The sequence below is a fragment of the Pagrus major genome, chromosome 7 (assembly GCF_040436345.1).
Source record: "Pagrus major chromosome 7, Pma_NU_1.0".
Lineage (NCBI taxonomy): Eukaryota > Metazoa > Chordata > Actinopteri > Spariformes > Sparidae > Pagrus > Pagrus major.
The window spans coordinates 10,807,810-10,829,478 of record NC_133221.1 but is presented as its reverse complement, the minus strand read 5'-3'; the positions used below and the strand labels follow the sequence as shown (position 1 = coordinate 10,829,478).

Below are 21,669 nucleotides of genomic sequence, written 5' to 3'. Positions count from 1 at the left end.
AAGAGGCTGTTCAGCTGTGGAAGTCATGTGTAAAGGTTCCACAGGGAGCAGTGTCTTTTGGGAAATATGGTGAAATGCACACTAAGTAGAGAGTCAGTGTGTTTCACTGCTTGTTGACTATGTTAGAGGCTTGGCCTGATAGCAAAGAGCAAAAACCAAAATAGCTCAAAGCAACCTCAGACCAGCATGCTCTTTGTGCAAACAAATCTCAAATTGGAGAGGCATGGGACTGAGCTGAGGAGGACTTTTGCCAGCGAAAGAGGGAGGAGAGGAAGCTTTGCCAGGCTGATCCATGAAACAGCCATCTGTGGCGGTGTAACCCTCCTGCCCTGCCTCTACTGACCGCCTTTTGCTCTGTCACTGTAATTGGCATAGTAACCATAGCGACGGCTGTTCCCCTGGGGTGCGGGCGCGTGGACCTCGGAGATCTCATCCAGGCACAGTGTCAGGCAGAAAGGGGGGACCGACAGCCTGACTACAGGCAGGCACAGATAAGACTGTCTTTGCATTGCAAATGATTTAAGTTGTGAACGCCCAGAGCTGGAGCTGGTATGGAACAGTGCCGCGATATGAACGATGATAAAGAACCCAGACTCCAGCCCAGACGCCGATATGGTGGTGCAATATATCAGGCCTATTGAATCTGTGCTCTCCCTTGAGAGACAGGCTTTTCCTCCATTCTGTAGCAGATTTAGCAGCCAAACAATAGACCCAATAAACAGCCAGGGATAAACAGATGCTTCCCCGTGATTGATTGACTGCAAAATTTAAATACTGAGGACAAAAGCAGAATTTAAAACCTTGTGGTTCATCTCTCCCCGTTGCACAAGACGGAACAAGAATTTTTCATTGTGTCGGGGAAGAAACATAAACAGTAACTCGAGACAAGACAAACCCCACCAAAATCTGCTTTGTCTGTAAATGTTGATGGTGGAGCACGGCTTGTTTTTAGTGTTGTGAAAATAACCCTATTCTTATTACAATACTTATTCTGTAATATAAGAAAAACCTTCATGTTATATGTCATACACACTAAAGGCTCAATAAATTGCTCAGACCCAGGTTCTTAAGCTCACAGCCCAGGGCCATAATAACTGTTTTGACCCTGTAATAACACGGTAGCCAGTCCCTGTACCTCACAGTGTAGAGCCTTCAGTCTGACACAGACAAAGTAATGGCAGTGTGGGACTTTGTTGTCCTCCTCTTGCAGGTGTTTCACCTTTTTAAATAGGATATATCACAATAAAGGAGATCTTCTCTGAGCTCCTGTCTTTGTAGACGTATGATGAATATAGATTAGCAGCACGTCTGAACACGAGGTTTGATCTGACCAGAGACTGACTTCACACAGAATCTCTAATGCTGTCTCCAGATTAGGGGCCCATGTGAAGTCGGAATAAAATATGATGTGTAGTTTTCCCCAGCCAGATGCGATGAAAGCACCAGCTAGTGCTTAATCATTACACCCTGATGTAAGATTTTGTATCACTGAGCTCCTGCTGCCCAATTAGGCTATTCTGATATTTTTTATGGTTGAGGACGACTTCATCAGTGAGGCGTGTAAAGGGCCTCATGAGTCTGATTAGTACAACTCTCGCACTGAGGGACCTCTGTGTGGGTGTGTGTACATCTGTATGCATTAAGTTTCTACCTTCTCCCAGTTGCTGCGTCCCCTCTGGCGGTCTCTGTTTCTCTTTCCTGCCCTGCAACTCTGGAGATTCACAGTCTGGCACAGCTTTGTGGTTGTTTTCAGGAGGTTCACACCCTTCTACTCTCATGATGAGCATGTAACGTTCAACCAGTCTACTTGAGGCTAAACAATTTCTTTTCCAGGAAATGTGCGTCTCGTAAACTTACGCGTTGGTATGTTTCTCTAACCTCTACACCCTTATATTCTCTGTAGTGTGTTCCTTGCCTTTGGCGTGCAGTGCATCCCCCTGTATGTGTTGACAACACAAGTTGCACGCATTTTTGCCGGAACCCCTACAAGGCTTTGAACACTCGTCTCTTCCTTCTTTATCTCAGGAAGGGAGAGCAGGCCTCAACACGGCCGGAGTACCAGGTGTTGCAGTATGGCTGACTGCAGGGCACACCGAGAAAATTGGAAGTGTGTGTATGTGTGTGAAATTGTCCAGGCCTGTGTGTGAATCATAGCCCGGTGGCTCTGTGCTATGCAGTGAATCAATGTGGCTCGATGCCAGGCAACAGCTTAAATCTCTGCCTCCCTCAGACACATTTCTCTCACCCTCTTTTTCCCTCCCCTTTCTCCTTCTGTTTGGCACATATAACACCTCTAACTGTTAAATATGACAGTTTCTTCAAGTTACTCCTCTTATAATTTTGACATAGAAAACCCCAGCTTGAAATGTCCAGATTTAGAGCTGCTGATGCACTGAGAAACTGTCAGAGAGTTAATCATCACCTCCCCAGATTTGTCAGGGAAAGAAAGCAAATCTCTGTCTTTCCCTTTGCCGTTCCCACTGAATAGTAACGTCTGAGGTAAATAATTTGCTCCTCTGTTACTCATTATAGCAAGTGTCATTAGCTTTCCCATAACATGCACTAATCAGTTACAGTGCTCTCCGTAAATTGGGTTAACTAAAACAAGCATACGCTGCCACGTGACATGGTTTGCTGGATTGCATTCCTCACGGGACCATGTTATACAGCCTGTTGACGCAGAAGTAATGCAGTGAGGTATTATGTCTTAAAGAAATAAATGAAGTATAGTGTTTTGAGGCGTTTCAGTGTTTAATAGTGGGTCAACATGCAGTGCTCGGTCAAGTGTCGCAGGAAGCCACTGGTTCGCCAAATGCTTTTTAACCCCCAAGAGATGTGTAATATGAACAGTTGATAGCGGACAGCTAAATATAGAAGAGACACACAACTCAAAGCACAGTCTCTGGCTGCGCAGTGGCCTGTGAATGGACACGGAAAGGAAGAAAGAGAGCATGCCTCTGTTTATCATCGCAAACTCCGACTCCACGTGAGCTGTGACTCACGAGGCAGGCGAATCCATTCAGTGTTTTTTTTTTTTTCTTCCTGCTCCACCTCTCTTCCTCCGCAGTCGCCTACAATGACAGACAATGATCAGCCTTCAGTGTCTGCAGGAACACTGCTCACTCTGGCATCCAGGGTCAACCCCAACACTCTCAACATCTGTATGAGTAACTAAGCTGATCGAGATGACATAGCGTTTTATTGTTGAGCGTTCGACACAGGCCATCTTTGTCATAGCACAAGAATGCTGCTGAGGAGACTGGAAAAATATCAGCTCACCATCAGCCCACTCTGGTCCACAAGGCATTGTGCCCAAGGCATTCTCGTATCGTATTTCTGCATCTCGAGGTCGTGCCGTCTGGTACTTAAAAAGTAGGCATGTCCTGCCCTGCCCTGTGCGGCATCATCTGGAGATTATCTTGTCAGCATTATGCCTCAAAATCAGGGTTTGGATAGTGGAAGCTATCACTGTGTCTGTTTCTGTCCTGTCGGATTTAAAAGTGGGCTTTCCCCCCACATAATGCAGACGTGACTTATTTTCTATGCGAAAAATATTCTCACTAGATCAGACTTTTGCTGGTTTATGTAAATTTTTCGATGTTTATTTCACTTGCTTTCCACTCCCACTCCCTGACATGTTTACTGCTTGTCTTTGAGGGTCTGGAATTCATGTTTTACCCTCCTTCTGGTTTTGCCAGTCCTTGTGTCTCGGTCTGTGCCTTTATTTCACTTCTTCCTCATCTTGAGGACGTATCAACCTACTTTTAAGGATAACTTGTTTTCTATTCCAATTGCACAAATGGAAGGCACAGCTTAAACCTGGCTCTGCAACAAAGAAGCTGACTGGCTCTTCTCTCTGTCTTATCCCATTTCCATTTTCCATTTCTGTCTGCCTTTCCTCTTGGTCTTTGTACAGCAAGCTTTTCTTTCCCATTAGATCCAGGCTTTGAGACCACAGGGGGCTGAATGGAAACTCACAATGAGGTTTATTATAGATGGACCAGAGATGGAAGGATGGGATCCAAATCTGAAGAGTTTTCTAATTGGGTTTAGGTATTAGGGCAGGGGTTTTCAAGAGGACTTACTCGTATTGATTAAAATACTCCAGGCTTCTTGTGTACCTTGTATATTGGTCTGATACACCACCATAACGCTGGATACATCTTTACCCGCTTACACACCTCATGCCAAAAAATCCCTGTTCTCTGCCAGCAGGACAGGAGCTGAAAATAGAATTTTAGATTCAGCTCCACGGGGCCTTTGAGACCGGCAGTATTGATCTGTTTGTTACTTGTCAGAGACCCAAAGCCCATCTCCCTTGTGCTCTTGGCTCACCGGATCAGAGAAGCGTGTGCAGGAGGATTCTGGGCTGGGGAAAAAGCAAAGTGAACTCTGTGACCTATATTCTCTTTCAAGACCATGTAAGGTGTTGAACATATAAGCAGCAGGGATGTAGCCTTCAGAACACAGTGTTTAGCATGTCCCCTCTTTAACGAACGGAGATCACATAGCACAGCGGTGCGATTAACCATTGAGTGCTGACTTGTCTCACCTCCTAATCAGTGGACTTTGCCTCTGAAGGTCTTTGGTCAGATTGGAGGACCAAGCAACGGTTGCACCCTGTTCCAACATGCTTTGAACACAATCACACACAGAGTCCAAGATCCAAGAGTTTCCTGTCAAGGAACCTGCTGTCATAGCAACATTTGTGTAGATGAAAGATAAACCCACAGAGAGCTGAGTGAGTTTAACGTTCTGGATGTAAAAGAAACCTCAATACCAGAGAAACCAGTGTTTTGATTTTGGCTTCACTTAAAACAACAAATGAAGGCATAGCAGCGGCGTCCTTCCTCAAATTAGTATGCAATCATGCACCCATGCAAGAGTCTTTATTTATACCTCTTAAGGTTTCCATGTGCTAATCTTATGACTAGCGTAGTCAGATCCTCTCTCCTGGTGTGAGCAATCTATGGGGAAGTAATGAAAATAATTCTGACAGCGGAGAAAAAAAAGAACCAAGATCAGTGTCTCATTTTATAAACTCTTCAATCACATGGTGCTTTTGATCACAGTGATTATGGACTTTGATCTACGCATGGTAGCCTGCCCAGCAGGGTGTCTAACCTCAGCCGGTAATGTATGCACTCATCTGGAATCAGGCATTCGCTTCTATAGAGGGATAAGTCTCTTAATTTATTGACTTTTCCTTATGTAGCTTCATAATGTTTGCCATAGCATTCAGCGAGGAAAATCTGAGAGGAAATCCAGTCCAGACAGCTTGCTAATGACTAAAGACCTGCCTTTGATTAGCTTTACAAGAGATTAATAATCCATGTTCACATGTCTAGTGTAAAATAACTGCAACATATGGCAAAGTAAAGATGAATTATAAATTGGGTGGGCGCTCACTGTGGGATTATAGGCTTGGTCGCTTGCGTCCCCAATTTACCCGCCCCTAAAAGTAGCCTAAACCCCACGCTTTGGGAGTTGAGATTAGAGGCCTTAGGTCAGTGGTTTGGCTTGGGGCTCTGCTTTATGTTTGAAGGACAGGCCTCTGAGATTGGACTGATTGGAGTTGCTTCAATATCCACCACCAAGATTATAATGATGGGATTCCCCCGGTTTGTGATTGGGTTAATCCCGTCTCTTGTAATGACTTTCTAATCAAATCTCCTGCTGATTGATGGTGTGATTTTTGGACAGGAGGGAGGTGGTAGGGAAGGTATGAGGAGAGCCATTGGAAAAAATACTCCTCTTTAAAAGTGACTGACATCAGGTGGTTACTCACCGAAACATTGATAAACAGCCACCTTGGTTATAAGATTACTGAAGCACCTGCCTGTAGTTAAGGTGTCATGATTACTTGTTCTTTTCACTTATATTAAGACGATGTATGCATATGGATGTAGATGTTCGGTAGCAGTTCTACACTAAATGTAGATGGCCCACTCAATGTGTGTTGTAGGGCAGCAACTGTCAATCAAAATTGTTTTTGATCAATCTCAGAACCCATCGGCTATCAACCGATAACAATTTAGCCGATATTTTGTGGCCTCCAGTGTAGCCAGCGGATATCTGGATAATGGATTTCCAGGCCAAGAGTTCCTCTTTGTGCTCTGGTCACTGTTTACAGTCGTGTTAGTGACTTGAGACAAAAGAATAGAGTTGGAGTTGAGAGATGGCTCGTAATTTATCCGAATATGAATGTAGATAAATTAAAAAAGCAAGAAATTGGTCGGTACATCTCGGACTACAAATGCACTATAAACAGAAACCAGAACGTCTCCAAAATCTTGCTCTTTGCCTACAGATTCTGCATTCATCTTTTAGAGAGATTAGTTTCCAATTAATTTTCTATTGCCTGACTAATCAGTTAATCAACTAATTTCAGCTCCAGTGTGTTTGATCAGTTGGTGTTTGATCTACTGTAACTAGTTTGAAAATGCTGTCCAAAAGAAAAATACATTCTTCAGCACATTAGCACAATCAGGGTATGTGACAGTATGCAGTTGTTTGTAACTGCTGATGCTTCTAGAATAAGCATATTGTGCCTCAGTGTGAGAGTATCTGTTCATCGCTGCTATCACTCAGTTTGAACCGTCATCTGTCCTGGAATGCGAGAGATATTCTAGCCACCCTGCACGAGACATGATGTCACGCACTTCTGTGACCCATTAAACCAGTTTTATACGTTCACATATTCGTATAAGTCCCGCAAGTAGGCCAGTGCGACTAATACAAATTTTCCTTTCTCTAAAGGAATTACTGGGATTAATACGATACGCAGTCAAACAGAGAAAATCCTGCAGCGGCAAGTCACGTGCAGTAGTAAGGGGGTAGCAGGTCAGAGAGGAGAAAGAGTGCACTGCAGCTGCAAACAGGGTCAGATCCAGTGCCTCAGGTGACTTCAGCTTACTGCCTGCCTGCGCTCGAGCTGTGAGGCGAGATGAGAATCAGAGTTTCCATCACATCACTGGTGGTTGCGTGATTGGAAATGAAATCTGTAATCAGCGGGGGTGATTATTTTGAGAAGGAAGAGAGTAACGTAACCTAGATTCTGCTGCAGTTAAGATCTCTCTGTCTCTGTCTGTCTGTCCCTAACTGTCATGCTGTTCATATTTTGCTGAATGGCTGGCCATCTACAAATTAAGGTCAAAATTAAGGCAGCGCTAATAATAGCACAACAGTCTTTTATATTGCAGTCAAACCACGTGACTGTCTTTCAACAGAGAATATCCCACCACAGAAGGTGGAAGCCTTAGCCGATATGTCTTCCGTAGTTATTTAATCTTCATAAACTTCATCCCCGTCCGGAAATCCGTAAAAATCAAATAATATCTCGTGACCTTTCTGCACTCTGCTATGATCTCCTAAGGTATTAAGAGCATTAGAATACAGGCTTCACATGATCACCCAGACACTAGTCCATTTGCTCTACTTTTCCTGTTCGTTTTTCCCATCTGTGGAGTGACTGCCGAGCACGTGCAGGAGGGGAAGCCAACGTCCTGCGGGAAGGGGAGGGAGAAATGGGGGGGGACAAGGGGGAAGATGGGATGATGCAGCCCAGATGGAGCCTAACTGATTATCTCCGCAGGGCGACGGCAGTATTTTGGGAGTTTTTTGAGCCCCAGTCCCCGGCTGAACCACAGTAGTAAAGATTAATGTCACTTAAAAATGCCTAAATCACAATTCAAACTTTTGTCGGTTACAATCCAGATATTCAAAATTTTAGGCAGTTAATGCTTCATCCCCTGATTTACATTTAAATAGCATTAGCAATGAATTAACAACAAATCCTGCCATATGTTTTAACATTATAACCAACAGCTCTTTGCCCCTTTTCCTTTATCTCCAGGCCTTTGGACAAGCCTACTCCAACCACAGGAAGGTGGCAGCGGATGGGGAGAGCCGTGAGGAGTCTCTTATCCAGGAGTCGGCCTGTAAGGAGGCCTACTACGAGCAGAGGGTCCTGGAACTGCAGAACGAGCTCCGGCAGACACGCAACATCCTCACCAACACCCAGTCTGAGAACGAACGTCTGAACACCATCTCCCAGGAGCAGAGAGAGGTGAGAGTGGGGGCGACGCAACCACAATTGTGACAGAATTATCGTTATTAAACAGAGGGTTAGCACACACTGCACCACTGTTCTTTCAAAGACACGGTATCGGTCTTTCCCTGCGTAATGACTCTGCAAATGAACTCACTTCAGAGTTGAAGCAGAGGCTAGTGTCTGCTCTTGTTTGCCTGCAGCTATTAAGATGAACGGGTGTGTTTGTTGATGCTTTCGACTGATTCTATTTATCAGTCTGAAGCTGCAGGAAGATTTTTTTATCACTGATTAATTTCAAGCTGGTGTAGTTGAGCCCTGGAGGAAACTAGGATGTCCATGTTTTGTGTTCAAAGAAGAAATAAAGAGTTTCAAATGAAGTGGTAGATGAGTTGTCCTCAGAGGCTGTATGGCAAGATGGAGTGCTGCGTAATTACTGCACCTACAATCATGTACCTCTGTCTTTCAATATTGTTGCACAAGCTTGTTTTATTCCGGGGTGTGATTGCAGACTGGTGTGTTTTAGACATGCAAAGACAAGACTAATCATACTGTAATGACAGAAGGACAGAGACCAGGCAGATTAAAGCAACACCTTGCCTTCAAGGCCTAACGTGATGTCCTCCACCCCTGTTGTGATAACGGGTGTAGTTCCAATTACAGATAGAAGAAAAACACCAAGGCCATGGGAAACATGCTCTGTTACAAAGGAAGGCATGATCCAACACGAATAATTGATCAATTAATATCTTGAATTTGTGTAAGCGGTTGCATGACAATAAAGATTGACCTGTTGCCCCAACTGTGGCATTAATGACATGCCTCATTATAAAAATCAACTGCAGACGAACCCTGTACCAGCCCTCTGTTAACTGAAATCTGTTTTGCTGAAACATGACCCGCCATTTCCCTAAACTCACCCTCAACACGCCCTTTACACATTCCAGCAGACATTTTCATACTCTACTCGCTTCCATCATAATGCGAGCCTTTATTGTCTGCGCCCCAGTTTGGACAATGTCTGACCTCTTCACTGCTTCCATTTACATACAGTCAAAGCTAATTGACCTCATTAGGAGAGACAAGAGTGAATTGCGTGCAGTGCAGAGCATGCGTTGTGTTGTCTTTGCCAATGGCCAATGCACGTGTGATGGAGCTGGTGATGAAGGGACTGAATTAACAGGAGAGCAGTACAGGTTGGCTGAGAGCTTTGAGGAAGCCTGTTTGACACAAAGACAGGGAGACATAAAGGGATGAAAAGAGATAAACAGAGTCTGACAGGAGGGCAGAGGGAGCCTCTGACTGGAATGATAAAAAGGGGGGTATGAAGTAGCAACTTGTTTGAGGAGTCTGGCTATTAAAGGAGGGAGGAACTGACTACTTGTGCTAGATTTAACTTGATTTATTTGACGCTCGCAGCTCTCGATCGGTGCAATGTTCATCACATGCTGTACCAGGATGGAGCTCCATTTTCTGTATGTTCTAGTTGTTGCATCATATCAGTATTATTAAGTATGACCTTCAGCAAATCTCTTTTATTTCTGGACCCTCAGTTCTCTCTTCTCTGTAAATGCTCTCTCAACATGTGGTAGTTAAACCTGTCAGTGTTCCAAATCTTTGCGTGTTTGTGAACGGCAGATTTTGCTGATCCACTGTTTTGCAGGTCACGCTGGTAATTCCAGTGTAATTGGAAGGGGGGGTGAGTTAAAAAGGGGCTCCCTTCCTGAGCGAGTTTAAAGTCTTTGCCACGCAGCAGCAGGACTCCTTGCCGTTTTCTGTGAGTCACTGCTTGAGACAGATGTCGGCGGCGTTTCTTACTGAGATTAGGGGAAAAGACTTTAAAATGGCTTGTCCTTCACAACGACTTAAGTTTGAGGAAAGCTCCAAATTCCACTATAATTAGGTCAGCTGCTGCTGAGCTCTGCATCCAAGTTGGTATAAGTTGGGCATTATTGAAACCAGATGTGCCTCACCATGTTTTTAAACGGAACATGAGTTTGCCGTGTAAAACTTTACCACCTGCAGACATTCAGCTGTCAGCCTGATAACTTTCTACAAAGACATGCCTCTTCAATCTTACAAATGAGGCTGTTTACTTCTCATATCTTTATTATAAAATTTGATAGAGAAAGAAAAGGTGTTGGCTCCATGTCTGACCTACAGCTTTGGTGTGACTGGTGTTGCACTGGTGGCTGGCATGATGGCCTTTCTGCAGGTACCATTCCCATTTTAAACACCCTCATGCAGCAACGTTGGTCCCGGCCAGCTCTAATTGGCTAGATAAAAGGGGCTGGAGTGTAAATCGCCCCATGTATGGGAGATAATGACACCCTTCTAATGGTACTTCTGCGGGTGTGTGTGGCAGGCAAACAGAGGGAGGCCGGGCACTGAGGCTGGCATTGTGACCAGACTGACAGCGCTGAAAGAGGCCTTTGTCTCATGGGTTTCAAATTAGCCCAAAAGCTCAGGCAGGGGATAAGCAGGGGGGGGCTCTAGGATATGACGAGAATGGTACGAGAGAAGGGAAAGTGGCCGAAAATCCGTTGGAGAAGGAAAAAAGGCTCAATGAGAGTAAATTAAGCACCACTGGTGGACGGTGCTGCTTTTCTGAGACAGCATGGCTAATCATATTGAGTCAGGAGGATGACTGAATAACTCAATTTCATCATGGAATGCAACTACAGTTGAGCTGAAACTGTTGCCTTTTGTGTTTGGTGGAAAGTAAGTTTTGTCTTGCTCCTGTGTATCTAAAAGGTTCCTCTGCCAAGTTAAGAAGATTAAAATGGTGGTGAAAGGCTTAAAAAATGTAATTTGACTACGTGTCATCCACAAACCAGTCACTAGATAATGTCACCATTCAACCGTTCTACAGATCTGGAAGCTTCACTCAGTGTGAAATGGCTTTTGTCTCTGTACAGCCCAGTTCATTCACAACCATTTAGTTACAGCATCAGCTGGATCCTTCTACAACATCCAAACCTCCCAGGCAGACTCTCATGCCAGAGACTCAAATGTTGCCCCCAAGCGCCGATAAGACATATTTCACTGCTATGGTGGAGTCTACAGGATTAAACCTCCACAAAGAGCCAGTAACATTGTAAGGAGGCGCACTCTAATAGGCGTGACTTCATTATATTCAATCTCATTTCTTGAGAGGAATGAGCCCACAGTGATGGCTGCCATTATCCTCGCAGAATGGGGGGATTCCCATTGCCTCCCTATTAATTATCAAGCAAAGATAAAAACGCTGAGAAACGTTATCAGTGTGTTTCAGTCTATCTTCAAAGAAAATGTCACGTGTTTCCACTTCAGCGTCATCACATGATTGCTTGCTGTTTTTCCTTTCTACATTTGTATCACTTAGAATGCTGACGGCGTCCTCCTGAGATAAATCACTCACTTGGACCATTTTTCCCCAACAGACACATAAATTACGATGTTGGGCTTTGTGTCAATCGCCATAATGTGGAGGCCATTCAAATGTTAAACATGATTGGTTTTTCCACCTCATTGACACAGTGGACGGAGCCGTCAGGCATTCATTTAAGTGCTGTTTCAATTGGCTGAATTAAACACCTGACAGGGAAGTGGGGGTTTGAGCGAGGGAGGTGTCTGCATTGATGGGATGAGTTTAAAAGGTCGGATCAGTGGCAGAAGTTTAAGCTCATGGAGAGGAAGGCCATTGTTGTGATTGCAGTTGGAAGAAATTGGTGTGCAAGGGTTCAGGTTTTCAGTGGCAGAACGGTGCAGCAGATGGACATGAAAGCAGAATTGTAGTTGTCAAGACAGTGCTGAAGCTGTACCCTTTATTATTGAAAGGTCAGAGTTGAGTGGTAAGAAGATCCAAGGAGGTTTGCTCTTTGTTCCAGGTTATTATCATCTGACGTGAGGCTAATAATTAGACTCCTACAGGGATCTGATGTCGACTGTCTTGTTATTTCTTGTCACATTAATGCCAAGACAGATCTCCTGTCATGTACAAGCTGGGGGAGGGGGGCGGTGTAGAAAGTCAAACAGAGAAAAGGTTGAAAAATTGGTATGTAAAGAAAAAGACCAACTGGGACTGCAGGGGGGATTTATTTAATAGTGGGAGAGAAGAGGTGTGTAAAAAATGGGCTACTGCTGCTGCCACAAGTGACCCTCATCCTACTCTAAAGCCTCCACATGTTATCTGGGTTATCTGGCTGCAGCACCCTAATCTTGCTCCCACTTCAGATTACGGTCTCGTGAGCCACATGTCTCACAGATGGATGGCTATTTTTAGCCCTTAAGAGGGGTGCATCTCTAAAATACATTTAGAAGATTTGCCATTGATCCCTAATAATGTTTGTCATTTGGTATCTATCTCTGAGGTGGCTCTGAAAATGTGTCACTCTTGATTTAAGCCCCTGGCTGGCAGCACCGAAGAGCTTTTCCATGCCCGATCAATGGATCCCAATAAATCGACAACACTCACACAAACAGGCCTACACATTCACTTAGACTAATGGGTGTGAACGTGCTCACGTGCACATTTCTCCACTTTCATCCAAATGACCTCAAAATCACTAATTCACTGTTAAGTGCACGCAGGCACAGATTCCCCCTGTGGGCTTTCCAGCAGTCACATGCTGAGTACCATCAGCCACGCAAGGTTCCTTTCACTTTTTTAGATTTTAATTGTCTCGCTGAAAAGTGCGACCTTGACTGTGTTTTCTCTTCGTAATGGAGTCTGGGTAGGCTGAATAGAGTGGATGACAATTGCTGGCAGCAAAGAGGAGGATAAAAGCAGATCTGCTTTCACCCACATTCTCGACTCTGACAGAAGCAATGGGCCCCTGAGCTTCATTATTCCTTTGCTCTGTCTAAAGCTATACTGGGGGGGCTGAGCTATACTACATCTGTGATTCATCTCTCGTCTCTCCGGAAGGTAATCGTGGGATGGGCTCGGCTTGGTAGAACGAGATCTAACTCGGGCTGACGTGACCTTGACGTGCTGAAGAGCCTACAGGACATGCAAAGTTAGCTAACTGAGGTCCACATGTGCTCTCTTGAGCATAATATCACAAGAGACATACAAGCAGAAGCAAACATGTCTTTCCCTGTCCGCATCTTTCTATCTGATATATGCAGTATGATGAAGGAAATCAACTGTGACTGATACATGGCCTCTCAAAGCACACTGACACACTCAGAGGAGAGAGGGGAGATGGGGGTTGGAAAAACGGGAGCTGTACTGTTGGTGAAATGGCAAAATGGAGGTCAGCGGTATCAGAAAGAGTAGCAAGGATAGGGGGTAAAAAAAATGCAGTATTGACCTGCACTTGGCGTTGCACCATCTGGGAACTCGGCACTTTGTAGGAATAGTAATTCAGGAAAGAAAATCTAGTGCATGTGCATTTTACTGAAGTGCAAAGTGAGCAGGACCGGGAGTGAAATGGAGGTCAGCGGAGTGAGGGTGCAAGAGAGAGAAGCAGAGAGGCGATAAAAAATATATATATTTAAACTGCGCTGTGCTGTTTTATCAATAATACAGTCTTTTGCATCAGGGAGTCTGGGCACCACTTTCGAGGGAACCAAGCCGGGGGGTAAGAAGCCAGTAAATATGGATTTTACAGAAATGCAAGCTGGCTTCTCTGGAGTTATTAAGAACAGAGCGGGGCCTTTAACAAAGCATTAAAACATTCCTAATCTACACTTGTGCTAAGCTTGAAACTTCGCCACCGTGGCTTACTAAGTGATGGAGCTATTTCCCATAGAAGGAGAGGTCATAGCAGCTCAAACACATTGAGAAATTACTCAGAGCCTTAGTGAGATTTAAGTAGGCTCAGCCTCACCATGCTGTCAAAAGCAGTTTAATGGTGGAAAGAGAGCTTTAGAGTTGAAAGAGAGAGAGTTCATACGGTAGAGGTTGAAACAGAGAAGTGTGCTCTCGTGACATTTTGCAGCAAGTTATGACCCAGACAGTCAGCTTGGTGTTTTTACTGCCACCCACTTTGCATGGAAGTGACACATTTGTCTGTGTGTGTGGGTGTGTGGGCTTATTCAAGCAGCTGTCCAGACGTCACCTGTAGTGACAGCAGGCAGCAGAGGGTCATCACTAACCACACACAGGCCTTCATCCCAAACCCAACTATCTAATCAGCCACACGCACATGATCACAATTAGCCACAACAATTCCCAGGATAGCCGTGTACTCCCTGTATGATTAAATGTTATTCACACATTAAGGCACGAGCACACATGGCCACCGCAAACACTGATGAATTTACTCAAATCTACTTCTGTCAGGCAGCAGGGCAGTGTAACCCCCCCGTCCCCCGAGTCTCTGGGGGGTTCAAAGGATGTGGAAGCAAGTTGAAAGGTCAAAGCTCTAGTGTGCATTGTAATCAGATTGGAGGAGGTTCTTAATCAGGTTCAGTGGTGGCCTGTATTCACAGGAACCAAACAGCGCTGACACTCCAGCTGAGACACGTAACCCTGGCCAGGAAAAGACCTGAGCAACCAGCTGTCACAGCTTTGTTGAGTTAAAAACAAGAGATTAATCCAGCGATGCAATGATTAAGCTGTGCTTATTTATGAAGTGTCTGTCTTTGTGTTGTCTGATACTCCAAAGCTGACAACTAAAGTATCCGAAGCTAGGACCGGTTTGAGTGATTCCAGCTTTCTTTTTTTAAAAATTCTGTTAGAATTCAGTTCTCTCTCAGAAGTCAGCAGCGCCGCAGAGGCTTAGTGGCAGGACTCATCTGTATTGTAAGCTCATGCATTATGCAGTAATGCAACATCAGGGCTTTCGCACGGCGAACACCCACGCTCATTAGACATGCGCAAAACCGTGATGAATATTAATGCACCTTCAAACGTCAGCTCTGCACATAGTGATTAATTATTACACAGAGCAAACATGGAGCATGTACTCTTCATCAGCGGGGATTTAGCAACATAATTTTCATCAGCGAATTCCTCTCAGTAAGCTAAATATGTGTGTAAATTTGAATTTTAGACAGAGTAAGAAAAACAAATAGATTTTGTTGCACGAGAGTCTCCTGAGTCTTTGGAGCGCGAGTTATTGTTGTTTATTGCTATGTAATTCTCAGTTATGTATAGCGTGTGACAAGGGAATTACCTTAAATCACCATTCATCTTCTGGTTATTAAAATGCGCAACCATCAAAATACCTGTCACCACCAGCTCACTACCCACTCTATTTCAATAGTTCAAAAGTAATATCACTGATGTATACTCAGTCTCAAGGGCGGTGCTGATATGAGTCCGCAAAGTGAAAGCCTCTCAGGATTGACTTCCTGTGCTCGTTGAATGAGCCGAGAGCAGGGATTGTGACGCGCGGCCACATGGTGTCGGCATGAGAGGAAGGGACCACCTGGCAAAGGGGATTGGGAGGCTAATTGTCCCTCTGGTGTTAGGTTATCCCCGCCAGCTCTCCTGAGAGGAAAGACGCGCATCACACACACATACGCAGCCACAACCGCACACATGCAAATCCTGACCGTGTTGTAGATGCAGACACTGCTCTTACTGTCTCACACATGTAAATATACACTCATTCTGCACCTGTAAGATAACAATCCTTACTACATTCACCTGCACCCACACGCTATAAAAGTTACATGTGTGCTTGCACACACGAGCATTCAAGGTCAGTGCAGAGAGTGCTGAATACAGAGATCTATTTCAAATGCTTTCCCCTGTCTTTCTCGCATTACACACATGTGCATGTTCGTTTATTCGCTTCAAAAAGAGTGAGGCCCACCCTCCTTCAGTGGGTATCGCCTTACTTCAGAGCTTTTATCTGTTTCTCCAAGAACCGCCGTCCCCCCACCTAAAATGTCCCACAGGGGTCTTATGTTTTTGGGATGAGCCAGCCAGCAGGGGTGGGAGGGCAGTTATAATCCTTGATAGAAGAGGATGGAGGCATAAACAGGGCAGGTAGTAGAGCCTTGGCAGAGTTGTTCAGATCCTTTAGGGCTTTCAGTTTGTCTACAAGTGGGGAGATGGGAATGAGTCTTACCTCTCTAACCTTTATATAATTAATGATGCATTTCCTGAGCAACAGCAGCAGCAGAGAACCAGCTGCACTTCTGATATATTTCAAACACTCACACGCAAAGACTCTTTACTCATAAATGACCAAGAGAAGCAGCAAATCCTCACATTTAAGAAGCTGAAACCAGCAAAATGACTGAAACGATTAATCGATGAATCAACTTTTCATTGCAGCTGTACTAGCTTTTAACAACTGCTTAGACGACACGTTAATCATTTTTTGTGCATTACCTGTAGTAGCATGTTTCTTCACTGGAACACTAAAATATCAGCAGATATCAACTGAAAATGGTCAAAGCTTCAGACACTTTTTTGCACAACTTCTGGTTTCAACGAGCTCTTACCTCTGTGCCCTCCTGTACAAAGAACCAAGCCTAATCTTACTCCTTTAGAAAATTAGCCCATTACCATTGAATGCCTGTTTCCATGAAGGAGATAAGTAGGCTTCAGTCTCTTTAGTGCCATCAGAGCTGGCAGGCAGGCAGACGGGCACACTTGTGGCCCACTGCCCGGAGAGACACCTGGCACCGCCCTCTCAAACACCAACAGGCAGACACACACACACACAAATTAGCCAGATGGGAGCCCCCCCCCCCCCCCCCAGCAAGATTTAGTGTGTTAAAGAACCAACATGACACAAACAGTTACACTAAAGCAACAATATCCAATCAATCGCCGTCTCTCCCTCACTCAGTCAAACAAGATTGAGATACTGGCCACTGACAGCTCTTCCTCTTCTCCCTCTGTCTACCTCGTTCGGCCCCACAGAACAGCCAGATGGTGGAGCTCCAGAGGAATCAGCTGCGTGACGACATCAAGGAGTACAAGTTCCTCGAGGCTCGCCTGCTGCAGGACTACACCGAGCTGGAGGAGGAGAACATCTCGCTGCAGAAGCAGGTCTCCGTGCTCAAACAGAGCCAGGTGAGGATGGTTTGAATCAAGTTTGAATCATGTCAAATATGAAGGGAATAAAAGCAGATCATCTCCCTCATGGTGCATTAGCTTTCTCTGCTCGTTCTCCACATGCAGTCTTCTTAGTTTGGCTTGATTACACTGGAAGCTTCAGGCCAAGTATTGTTTTCAACACACATGTACTGCATACTATCTTACAGCATCAATCCTCCCACAAATCAGCCCTCAGTCTTTCTCCATCTTGTACTGATTAGACTGCCAAAAGAAGCCTGAGCACTTTAATATTCAGATTTAATTACGATAATAAAGACACCCCCTGATACAGCCAAGCGATACGCAGCTGAATTTGTTTTTTCAAATGCCTCGAGCTGCTGTCTGATTATAGAAATGAGACTCTTTTAATGCTTTCATTCTTCAAATCAGAGATTCTGACACTTCATGGAAGAATACGTTTCAAAAGAAATAAAGTCCCCTTTGCACATCTGCGAACGTAACACAGCTGAATTTCCAAATAGAATATTTCCATTCGATGCTGGCTTTTATGCTTGAGCTGTTAATTCTGTTCATTGGCGCTTGTCGTCTTGGATTATATTTTGTATATTCAGCACAGAGGGCATGAGACAAACAAAAGCGGCTCCTACTTTAAAAAAGGATTCCCAAATCCAATTAACTTAAAAGTAATTAGAAAGGGAAATTAAATGGATATGTTCTCTCTATTAACATTATCTTGAATAGTGTCATTCTTTTTGATCCAGCTGGTTTGCCACACATGAACCATCCTGACAGCTCATTTCCATTTCGTAGCCTTGCATTTATTTCTCTGAATCCCTCTCCTCCCTCGTCCAGGTGGAGTTTGAGGGTTTGAAACATGAGATCCGTCGTCTGGAGGAGGACACCCAGTTCCTCAACAGCCAGCTGGAAGATGCCATCCGACTGAAAGAGATCGCTGAGCGTCAGCTAAGCGAGGCCCTGGAGACCATCAAGACTGAGCGTGAGCTGAAGGCTTCCCTGAGGAAAGAGCTGTCCCACTACATGAGCATCGGAGACACTCTGTATCACAGGTAAAAAGAACACAAACATGGTGCTCAGAGGGCCTCAGTGTACACTGTAAATAACACCAAATGACACACCGTTCTCACCTTCTCCCCTCAGCCCTCTTAGCATTTCTCTGGATGGTCTCAAGTTCAGCGACGATGCCGCCACCGAACCCAACAACGACGAGGCTCTGCATGGATACGAGAACGGCTTCACCAAACTGGCCAATGCCATCAACTACGACAACTGCGTCTCCACAGCCACGAAGGAAGAGCTGTTCAATCCTGTGCCCAGCCTCGTGGACGACCTGCTGAGCGAGCTCAACATCTCAGAGATCCAGAAGCTCAAACAGCAGCTGATGCAGGTTTGTTCTTGACCACCATGGAAAACTTTTATCCTTTGTCTCAATTTCTAGTTCTAGGAAATGATTATCATCTTTACAGATAAGCAACAATCGATACATATTTTACGGATTGTGATGTAAATGGTTTGGCAGTATGCGTGTTTACTTAAGTCACAGTCAATGAAAAACTGAATGAAGATCAATAACAGGCTAGTGAGAGTCGAAAGAAATAAAGCACCCTGTCCTCCTCTAGAGTTTAGATTAGCGATACGTCTTTGATTATTTTCTCATCTGAATATGTTTTGTCACACCTCAAAACAAACAAGAGTGACAGTATCTAGTCAAAAATAAACTCAGGACAGCAGGACTATGTATTTAGTTAGGTTGGAGGTGTGTCTGAAAGAGTGTGTGAGTCAGTGTGTTTGGGCTACATCCTGACCCAGGCTGCTGCAGTGATCTAAATCCCCATCTAGCGAAGTTAATCCAGGGAGACACACACACCCTTCAGACTCCGCTGGGCTGCAGGGCAGCGGGTGGTGGCACCAGAGGACCTGCCATCTGCTTGCTCATCACCCCATGAGTCCCAAGGCCACGCCTGATTGGGTGCCATGGTTACCAGAAAGCACTGGGAACCTGTGGATAATAATTGCTTTTAGGTTCAAGGGATTAAGGATTTTTTTTTCTCTCGCTCTCTTCATCAAACATAAACACGGTTGCTGGATTAATGTGTGAACTAGATGTTACTTCAATGCTGCCCTGCTATGGGCACCGTTCTGGTTCTTAACCTGACTTTTGTGGCGAATGTGGCGGGCTGTGACAAAGCGCTGTGTTTGATATGACCCAGCAGCATGTCGGGCTGCCTGCTGAAGCCTCCTGCCAGGTCATGCCACAGATTCCAGGCAGGAATCAGACCAGAGTAAAAACAAAAAACTTCCTTTTCTCATTTAGCCATGCTCTATTATTCTCCTACGTTACCTCATTCTATTGATTAGGCACTCAATCCTAGACGTCCGCTCCTCGAATATCACCCTTTTAGTCCCTTGCAATCTATAACAACGTCCAATATGTATTCTGCAGGAGTAGGATGGTGTTGTAGGCACACAAGCCCTCTTTAAGTAATGTTGTAGATATGTGAGAGCATTAATGTCAACATTTACTTACTTCGAGAATGGAACATTTTTTGCTTTCATACTTCCTCAGCATGACAAGCCATCCTGACCAAACTTCTCTCTTTTTTTAATTATCCTTCATTATATATTCTACACTAATAAAAAATGTATGCAGCTGAGCAGGACTGTGACACTTTCATGTTATTTAAAGATTAGCTTCTGATATAGCTCAGTGCTTATATCAGCACAACTGTGTGTAAGACGACCTGCCCAGGGTCTCTGCCAGCGCTGAGCTGAACCCAGTCCAGCAAAATTGTCAAGGTCATCCTGACTCAGATGCTGGGCTACTGGGCAATGAGCCTTGCATACCTTGGCAGCACAAGCCCGATAGTGGGTAGAGTTACCACATGACAGATAATCCTCTGATTTAATATGATCTGCTTTCAAAGCAGGAATCATTCACATAATCAAGTTACCAAGAAATTCCAATGTCAAAATTACACATGTGATAAGCCAAGTAGAGAGTACTGTACTTTGATTACAGATATACAGCATGATGAACTCACTGTATCTGCCTCTTCCCACAGATGGAGCGTGAGAAGGTCAACCTGCTGTCCACCCTGCAGGACTCCCAGAAACAGCTAGAGCAGGCTAACGGTGCTCTGTCAGAGCATCAAGAGAAGGTCAACCGCCTCACGGAGAACCTCAACGCCATCCGCAAGCTCCAGGCCAGCAAGGAGCGGCAGTCTGCCTTGGACAACGAGAAGGAACGCGATAGCCACGAAGACGGAGACTACTACGAAGTGGACATCAACGGACCTGAGATTCTGGAGTGCAAGTACAAGGTACCTGTCCGCTTATTGTTAAGAGTAGATTGGACAAAATGTCAGATTAAACATGTTACAGTCCAGATATTCTTCATTTGTTCTCATCCATTAATCTTGCTTCTCTAGGTTGCCGTGTCTGAGGCAGGAGAGCTGAAGGAGGAACTGAAGACTCTGAAGACAGAATACCAAGCCTGTCAGTCCCGTTACGAAGAAGAGCGCGCCCGTCTGGAGATCGATGTCACAACGCTGGGTCAGAAGCTGTCGGTTCTGGAGAAGACGAGTCACATAGAGAGAGAAGAGAAGGCTAAGCTGGAGAAAGAGCTGCGCAAGGTGAGATGTTGCTCTGCTTTATGTTGATGTTTCATTAAATGACTGATTTGGTGTTTTTGTAAACTTTGCAAGACGAGACGGTGCCTAACTGACACATTTCTCTTTCTGTCCTCAGGTGAGCGATGTGGCAGGTGAGTCCCAGGGTAGTCTGAGTGTGGCACAGGACGAGCTGGTCACCTTCAGTGAAGAACTGGCCACCCTGTACAACCACGTCTGCATGTGCAACAACGAGACACCCAACCGCGTCATGCTCGACTTCTACAAGGAGGGCAAGGGCGGTCGGAGCAGCCCAGAGGGCCGCGGCCGCCGCTCCCCCATCCTGCTCACCAAAGGCCTCTTCCCTGAGCCTGGCAAGACCGACCTAAGCGACGGAGCCCCGTCACCAGTCTCCTCTCTGCCTTCTCCTGTGTCTGACCACCGCCGCGAGCCCATGAACATCTACAACCTGGTGGCCATCATCAGAGACCAGATCAAGCACCTGCAGCTGGCTGTGGACCGCACCACAGAGCTGTCACGCCAGAGGGTGGCCTCTCTGGAGCTCGGCACTGTGGCCGACAAGGACAAGGAAGCCTGCATGGAAGAGATCCTCAAACTGAAATCCCTGCTCAGCACCAAGAGGGAACAGATCGCAACCTTGAGGACCGTCCTCAAGGCCAACAAGCAGGTGGGTTGATCAGTTTTGTCTTTTATACACTCCAAATGTCTCCTTAACTAAATAGATAACACTCCCAAAGCAGTTGTCCACTTCTCTTGAAAGACACAGACAGAAGAAGATCGCTATTTCAGGTCTGTTCAGCTGTTACAGCAAATGCGTTGCAGACAAGATCTATAACAAACACTGGTGGAGACAGCAGCCTTATGTCAGCTGTCCAGAGTATCTGTGTGCTTAGGATGGGAGAAGAGCCCTCCAAAGCACAAAGACCCATAACCCAGATATACAGTGTGTATGCAGTTGCTCTGGTAGCCCTTTAAAGTGTGTGTGTGGTTACTCACTGACCATTTGAAGACATGAAAGCCCC

At 45.2% G+C, this 21,669-nt stretch overlaps 1 protein-coding gene across 2 annotated transcripts in view; it reads left to right on the top strand.

Moving 5' to 3' along the window:
• Positions 1-21,669, top strand: part of LOC140999449 (protein bicaudal D homolog 2-like) — a 41,992-nt gene that overhangs the window by 11,011 nt on the left and 9,312 nt on the right. For both annotated transcript variants that reach the window (XM_073469829.1, XM_073469828.1), the window contains exons 2-8: positions 7,856-8,068; positions 16,863-17,015; positions 17,853-18,067; positions 18,159-18,405; positions 20,081-20,338; positions 20,447-20,650; positions 20,766-21,314. In XM_073469829.1, the coding sequence (XP_073325930.1) occupies positions 7,856-8,068; positions 16,863-17,015; positions 17,853-18,067; positions 18,159-18,405; positions 20,081-20,338; positions 20,447-20,650; positions 20,766-21,314 (1,839 nt within the window). The remainder of the gene's footprint in view (positions 1-7,855; positions 8,069-16,862; positions 17,016-17,852; positions 18,068-18,158; positions 18,406-20,080; positions 20,339-20,446; positions 20,651-20,765; positions 21,315-21,669) is intronic.